This window comes from Buteo buteo, chromosome 13 (assembly GCF_964188355.1).
Source record: "Buteo buteo chromosome 13, bButBut1.hap1.1, whole genome shotgun sequence".
NCBI classification, from domain to species: Eukaryota; Metazoa; Chordata; class Aves; order Accipitriformes; family Accipitridae; genus Buteo; species Buteo buteo.
Genome location: NC_134183.1, coordinates 7,310,717 through 7,318,678, shown reverse-complemented (window position 1 = coordinate 7,318,678; position 7,962 = coordinate 7,310,717). Strand labels below are relative to the sequence as shown.

The 7,962-nt window shown below is 44.4% G+C and overlaps 1 protein-coding gene across 2 annotated transcripts; it reads right to left on the bottom strand.

The window, feature by feature from the left end:
* Window positions 1–42: 42 nt before the first annotated feature.
* On the bottom strand, window positions 43–7,562 carry LOC142038724 (ankyrin repeat domain-containing protein 40-like). Of its 2 annotated transcripts, none has more exons than XM_075044417.1 (5): window positions 7,171–7,562; window positions 6,298–6,446; window positions 4,325–4,810; window positions 3,618–3,793; window positions 43–2,895 (listed from the first exon to the last, which is right to left on the bottom strand). In XM_075044417.1, the coding sequence occupies exons 1-5, from the start codon at window positions 7,302–7,304 to the stop codon at window positions 2,752–2,754; spliced, it is 1,089 nt and encodes a 362-aa protein (XP_074900518.1). In that variant the 5' UTR covers window positions 7,305–7,562; the 3' UTR covers window positions 43–2,751. The 2 variants fall into 2 exon arrangements, with proteins under 2 accessions (XP_074900518.1, XP_074900519.1); XM_075044418.1 differs by having other exon boundaries at window positions 43–2,818.
* Between the last annotated feature and the right edge of the window lie 400 nt (window positions 7,563–7,962).

Here is a 7,962-nt window from a genome sequence, read left to right as displayed (position 1 = left end):
CATCCCCCCACACCCACCCGCCGAAAAAGGAAGACATCTAGGTACTTGAAACAACAGATACTTTAATATAAGTGAAGAGTAGCAATGTCAGTTCAGTACAAGTTTGTAGTGCAAACAAAAGTTGTCCTTGGAAGAACAGTAAGTTTTGTAAACTTAGTTTCAGTTGTCATACCAACCCTTTATTGTTCAAAGAAAAGAAAAAAAACCAAACCAAAAAAACCAGTTAACATAACTAGTGTGCCTTAGAGTTTATCAAACTGCATAAAACATACAAAAATATTTCTCTGAATGCATAGACTTACTGTTATTATTACAGTCAGATCATGATTAAAGTTTTAGTCTTATCACATTAACAGTTATTCTTGGTGGAAACTAGAGCAAATAAAGCTTTTTTTAAACCAGCTGCTCCTGTAGCTGAATGTTCAGTAATTAGTGGAGGCAGTCTTTATGCTGATTTCCTAAACAAAGGAACTGAAAAGAAATTAGGTACTCTTAATTTTGAGCCATTTAACTACTACTGTTTTTCAAACAGTTATTGCACATAATCTGAACTAGCCTCCAAGCTATGCTGAAAAGATAAATGTACAATTGTTAAAATAAAAACTCCTTTCCTGTCCTACAAGAAAAACAAAGCGGGAGCCATAGTTAGGAAATTTTACTTCATACTGTGTCACAGTCTTGAGCTTACCAGGAGTTGAATTGGGCTTTAAAGTAGCCCAACTCCTGGATAGAGAAGGGCTGGGCCTGAGAACAGGGAGTCAGCAGAGTTTAAGTAACTAGTAAGAGGTTATATGGAGCAAGTGGGAAAGGATGATAATTATTTTGAATGCACTAAGCAAGAATTTTAAGCCTAAGTAACGTGATGCAATCCTGAACCCAGAGTCAAGCGTCTCTTCTGCTGGCAGAAGGGGTTTCTATGTTCTTCAGACATGCGTGCTTTTACTTACCTCGCTTGGAGGAGCCACTTCAAGGATAAAGCATGTGTGCTGCAGGAAGCTAAGATAGGGTGGCAGCCATGCTGCTCCTACCAAAACATGTTGATTGTACTATCTATGGTCTGAATGTCAACACTACAATCCAGATCAACAACAACAAACGCTGCATTAGCTGTGCATAAACTCTGCTCTAGTGCAGCTTAATAAAGCGGAGATGGAAGGAAAATCAATACTATTGGGGGTGGGGGTTGGGAAGCAGCTCAAGTCCAGAAAAAAACAAGTCAAAAGTCCCTCACTCCTCCACCTACCCCAGTGCCCAATTAAGGTTTTTGGTGCAAAGGTCATCATTGTAGTTTTTGGTACAAAAGAAAAGAAAAAGCCTCCTAAGGTGTGACTTTGCAGATTAGCATGTTAACAGGAAAAGCTGCAGGCTGTTAATACTCCAGCAATGCTGTGACTTAAATACTTTGTTCGGACTGAAAGGGAATGACGTCAAGGTGTGTTTTAATGATGACTGACTTCTGCCATTCATAAAACCACAGATGGATGTTTTCATTACTGACTTGCTTAAGTGCAAGTTAAGCAGTCTGTAGCTTAACCAGAGTCTGGGTTGGGTTTTTTTTTCCCCCAAAAAAATTCAGTTGAAAGCACCTGGAGGCATTCAGCCCTTTTGGTACTCACCTGGCTAAAACTTTGGACACTTATGTAAAGGTGATAGTAGACTGTGCAACATGTAAAGTTACAGGTTATTTATTTGCTAATGGTGGATGTTTCCAGTTTAGTATGGCTAATCAAGAGCATGGTATGCTCCTTACAGTTGTGATACCTCACGAGTATACTGTTGTGCTTCTGCTCCTCACACAGCAGAAGCTAACCACACGTCCTGTAACTGGTCTGTGAGGGTGGGCCATAAAGAAGTTACCCACCTTAACAGTACTGACTTCTGGTGTCAGTAATGCATAGTCTCCTCGCATCGTTGGGAAAATAAATAAATAAAACCATGGACAGAGATTTGTGATCTCCTCCCTAGCTCCTGAAACATAAGGGCTTTCTTTTGAAAGGGCACTTTAACTTGCTTTGTGACTTAAATGCTCCTTAATTAAGAGAGGGGCTTCCATATTTTTTTGTGGAGGTGGAGGGATGCTATCACTTAAGTTACAGTATTCTCATATGGGAAAGAAACATTTAAACGTGGACACTCTTACTCCACTTACTTATTTTCAGCCCCATGAAAATTTTTCTTGTCACTTCAGAGCATTAAATATTTCTATCCCCAGCAGGCAAGACAACACATCTGGGTAAGTCTTTGTGAAGGGGCAAGAGATTAAGGACTTGCAAGTTTTACATTTTTAGAGAGCAACTGTTCATTGTATGCCAGATAGATACCCTCTGATGTTTAACTGAACCAGGAAGTTTAAAAACTATATATATATACACACACATACACACACACACGCGATTTCCTGAATCTCTTTTCCATGAGTCTTACTTGGTCAAAGAGTGGGAGTACTCAACATACTTGGCCTATCAATAATTAAGTCTTTCCTGCCCTCTGTTGCCAAATACAACCAATAAACTTCATTGAAATACATTGGAAGCATGTGATTTTAGTAGACAAATGAGGTATCCCTTATCTGAATACAGTATCAAGTAAAAAAATAAAAGTAAAGGGGATATTAAATACAAAAGATAAACTATTAGTTAAAATAGTAACCCTAACAATAACTTAAGGTTTTACACACGCTTAATTCACTGCCTTTAAAAGGCAGCAGCATATAATTACCAGGTTTTCGTACAGTAGATATATCTAGAAGAGTCAGTAAGTCAGCTTTGATGCTCTGCTGTTGTAGCACGGTCTCTCAGTCAAAGTTGATGCAGCATTTCTGAAAGGAGAGCTGTCACTTTTCACAAGAACTAACTCCAGCTCTTGGAAGTCCTGAAGTCTGGCAACATCCTTGTCCTTTCAAAGAACAGACAGAACTATGCATTCCTTCTAAACATATCTGGTTATTATTATTTATAATAATAGCTGAAGGAAGTAAAAACTAAAATGCCAGAGAGGTCACACTCAATGATAAGAATAAATGAAAGAAAAAAATCCTAGCAGTATATGCTCTTCCTTTCAAAGCATGTTTGGGGTTTTTTTTTCCTCCTTCAACTGTACCTTTTTTTCTCCTTGAACCTCATTATGATTTGACTGTGTTTGTGCATGTCACTTAACTAAGAGTTGTGACCAAATGCATTTCATTTACAGACCTTCACAATAGGTATTTTTGGAACAGAAGAGCATGTTCATTTGTTAACAGCCTTATCTTTAAATGATTCACATGCCAATTTGTGGGGTTTTTCCCCCCCTCACTGTTTGTTCTTTTTAGGCAAGCAAATAGTGAAGTAGTACATGGCAGTTATGTTAAAAGCACACTAATGCACCATTTCCGATATATTAAAAAAAAAATAAATCAAGCTGTAATAGTTTCGTGCACTTTAGGAGCTGAAATAGTCTATTTTGACAAAAATATTTTTAAGTAAGTTATGATGAAGTTTTAAGTCCAACATCCTCTTGAATTTGTGAGCTTAAGTCAGTTTTTGTTTTTTAACAAGGCCATGTTTTGCCCATCTTTTTTCAAAAATACCTTCTCTGATGTCTGCAAAGTCAAATTAATCTCCGTGTTCAATTCTTACCTTTCTTACTAGTGTATTAGGTAATTTTCTGATCTTCTCTACTTGTTCCGGATTAACACCCAATTCACAGCAACTCACTCGGAGCAGATCTTGATAGGTCAGTTCTTGTCTGTCCAGTTCAATTTCAATGAAGTCATTGTCTCTGAGGTTCTGGACTCTCACCTTAAGCACAAGTTCTGATTGAAAAAAAGATTAAAAGGATTTTTTTCCTCAAAAAAAAAAAAAAAAATCAACCCAAACCTAACATTGAAGTATTTACTATTATCTTTTGAATTCAGGTTTTATAATACAATACCTATTATCTCACTGAGAAATACTGTACAGTTAATAGAAGCTTCCATTTCAACAGCAAGAAATACACAGGGGAACCATGTTTACAATGTTAAAAATCCGATCCATCCAGTCACAAAGTTGTTACCAGAGATGCATTTGATGCTATATTATATAGTGCAAAATTTGAATTTTTATGTTGCTTGGACTGATCTTTCCATTGGTTTGCAAAGTATTACTGTGTTTAAAATACAGTATAACAGTTATTTTACTTAGCAGGGCAGAAAAAAATAGTTCTGGGTACTTTTGGCCGAAGAATTCAACATCTCTGCCTCTATTCCACGAGTCTGAAAATAGAATGATTCTTTATCTTTCACCCATTAATGAAAACATGGAACCGAAATACAATAGACGGATGGGAAATTACTCTTCATTACCTTGCATGTTATATGGGAAAGTTCCAGTAAAGAAAAAGGGCTGAAACGTCGGCGCGGGACCTGTAGGTGAACTGTCGCTTTGCAGAGGTACAGCCTGTTTGGATGCTACCGGAGAGAACAGACCTCTGCTGTGAGGCAAGGGCGGCTGGCAAACGGGGCCGTTCTGTACTTCAGGCTTGATGGATTTTGGTGCTGCGATAGTTGCTGACGGGGCGGGCAGCTGTTCTGCAGCGTCTAGTGCGGGGAAATCATCTTCGCTGTTGCATGACGTAGGTGTGCGTATGCTTTCAACCTGAGTTGCTGATGAACAAGGACTAGTTTCACACTGGGAAGCGGAAGAGGTGGAAGCACTTTCATTCTGGGATTCTGCCAAGCTGCCTGGAATGCTTTCTTCAGTGTAAACGTAAGGGAATGGCGGGTTGGCCAAGTAGTTTGCAACAATTGGCAAACTTAAATCCTTCACTCCTTGACATTCAGGTTCTTCCTCTATTAATGAAGTTCAAAAATGGGGGGTAGGGGAATGGAGAGAGAAAAAAAAACCACCACATTATTGGATAGATCTTTCTCATTTTGAATATAGTTAGTTTTCCATTGTGTCTTAAAACTACATCACATTCTGAGGTAATCAAAGGATGATACTAATGTATCATAAGCATGTAAGACCTGGAAAGCAAGTAGCTGTGAAATGAAAGAAAAATCTACAAATTTCTACAACGTATTGTGTTTTTTAAAAGCAAAGTGGGGAAAAAAATAACTGTATGACCCGTAGTTCTTCACTAAATCTCATTTTACAAGGGTTTTAATAACACTGCTGTAAACAGTTTATTATGACCCATGCCAACAAATGAAACCGAGTATTTCTTCAGGTAAGTGACAATTTGATAGAATACTCAAGCCAACTCTTCTCTGGCTTAAATGACTGCAGTAAATGACATTCTTGCCTGACTGAGGATTACAGGACATTAATATTAATGTCAAAGCAGTTCAGAAAGATTGCTCAATAGCACTACACTTCCAGAATAAAAAACATTTAGGAGAATATAAGTGATACGTGTTTATTCCCCAGGAAACACATGAAAACTTAACGGACAGAAAAATAAGGCAACTATGAACAGCGTTCATTCACACACGGTCTTGACAGTTTAGATTTTTAAAAACAGAATGCAAGTCATTTGCCATGAACTAAGTCCAAGAGATGAGCACCTTGCTCAAAGAAAACAAAATGCTCATGCAAAGAACATGGCATTCCTTCAGTTGTGGCTGTTGTCACCTTACTCGTGATTTAGCTGCAACTTCATTTAAGATAACTGCACTGTTGATGTAAGAGTATGTAATTGTGGAGAGCCATTTAAGTGCAATTAGCAGAAGAGAGAAGATCAACATTTCCAAAGGTGAAGCACTTAAAAATTTTAATCTGGAGCACAGTACCTAGATGCTGGTGGAAATAGGCACTGGCAGTGTTCAAGGAGTGTCACATCCATCTAGGCTTGCTGTGCATATGAAAAGTGTAAGATGACAGAATTATGGGGCAAAAAATTAATCATACTGCAAGTCACAGTATAACAAAATGCTCAGAAGCCTCAAATTCTGAAATGCTGCAGTTGTTTTGAGTGGATTTGTAAGATTTCTTACAGTCAGACAACAGTCAAATTGTACAATTCTGAAAGCCTCCATTTGCAGCCTGCATGCTACCTTCTGCTTAATGAGAGCAAATGGGACTGCAGCAGCACACTTCCCAAAGTATACAGCTCTTCAATCTCTTGATGACACAGCTCAGAATAAAAGGCCTTCCTACCTGAAATCCCCAAGTCTATTTCCCTGAGTATGAATTACAGTTATAAATCAGCGCTATCTAATGAGATACAATAGTCCTAGGCAAAGTTTTGTCAATCTACTGCCTCAGATAAAAGCACTAAAAATGCTTTTCTCTTTAGGCCAAGAATTCCAGATGACTTTTAAGATGGGAACAGTACCTCCCAAAATCTTCCGGATGTCTGGTTTCGAAGTTAACTGTGCAGCCAGCTCTCCTTTAGCCGTGAGGATCTGCTTATCTGCACCAGCACCCAGCAGGCAGGACACCACTTCAGCATGGTTCCGCTTACAGGCCCAGTGCAAACAGGTCCTGCAGGGAAGGAAGCAGAGGGATTGTGCCGTCAGCCTCAGATCTCTATCGCCCCGGCTCCTCCTAACATGCCCATCCTAATTCACCTGAGTTGCATGTAGAGCGACAATAAATAACCGGGAATAAAGTTTCCTTCATTGCATCACTTTTTAAAAGCGATGAATCTACTGTAAGTTCCGCGGGGCAAGGCCCTCCTTTGCCTCGCTAGAGCGTAAAGAGTGACTCTCCACCGCTGTCCTAACAGTGTTGGTGGACACAGCGACTTCAGAAGAGGTCCTCCAGCAAACCCCTAGTGACGGGTGGAAGGAGGGTGGCCTCCTTTTACGATGATCCTCTTTAGGAGCAAATCTCAAAGCCTCCCGAGATTAGCATTTCCTTTTTTGTCAACAGGAAAACTAAGAAACAGGAGAGCAGCTCTCCCGACGCCTAAGGAGGGGTGCCCAGCCTCACACGGGGGGACCCCCAGCCCAACACACGTCTGCCCCGACACCCCGTGCAAGGCAAGGGCAGGGCCGGTCCCGTCCCCCCCCCTCCCCAGCAGGGAGCCGGGCCCGACAACAACCCCGAGCTCCGGGCCTGCCTCCGCGAACGGGCAGCCCGACCCCCTCCCCGGCAGGAGGCACTTTACTCCCCTCCCCGCCGCAGCGCGCTGGGACCGGCGCCGACTCCCGCCCCCGGCCCCGCCGCCCCCGGCCCTGCCCGGGCCGCCCCCGGCGCCCCTCACCAGCCGTTGATCTCGTTGCGGGAGTTGATGTCCGCCCCCGCGCCCAGCAGCCGCCGCACCTCCTCCACGTCCCCCAGCGCCGCCGCCTCCCGCAGCCGCTCCTCCAGCTGCCGCGCCTCCGCGGCGCCGCTCATCGCCGATGCCCGGGGCCGGCAGACGCCAGGCAGGGCACCCCCCGCCGCCGCCGCCACCACCACCTCGGCCCGGCTGCGGCCGGCCGCTGCAGCCCCTCCCCGCCGCGGCGGGGCGGCCGGAGCCCGTCACGAGGTGGCGAGGGGACGGCGGGCCGGGCGGCCTCCTCAGCGCCGCGCCGCCGGGCCCTCTGCGCCCCGCCGCCCGCCGCCCCGGCCCTTCGCTCCGGCGGGCGCCCTCACGGCCGCCGCCATTTTGTGCCCGCGGCCGGGGCGGGGTGCGGGCCGCGCCAGGGTTTGCCGCGGCCGCTGTCCCTCCCCAGGGGAATGCCCGAGGGCAGAGCGGGCTGGAAGGGACCCGACCCGCGGGCCCTGGGGTGACGCAGGGGCACAGACGGGGTGAAAACACCAAAACTGAAGCGTTTCCTCTCAAGGTCTCCTGCCGCCCTCGCCCGCTGCCCTGGCCGGCAAACGGCCCCAGCCCCGCGCGGAGGTCTGCGGGGAGACGGCTCCTGGGAGAAGAGGGAAGAAGCCGCTTTTCAAAATTGCCTGCCCGGCAAAGGCACCTCAAGCCGGCTTTGCCCGCTTTTTAACTGGCTGAGCCGCCGCAGCCTGGCTCTGGCCTTGAAGCCGTGAGGGGCAGGGGCCACAGGCAGAGGAC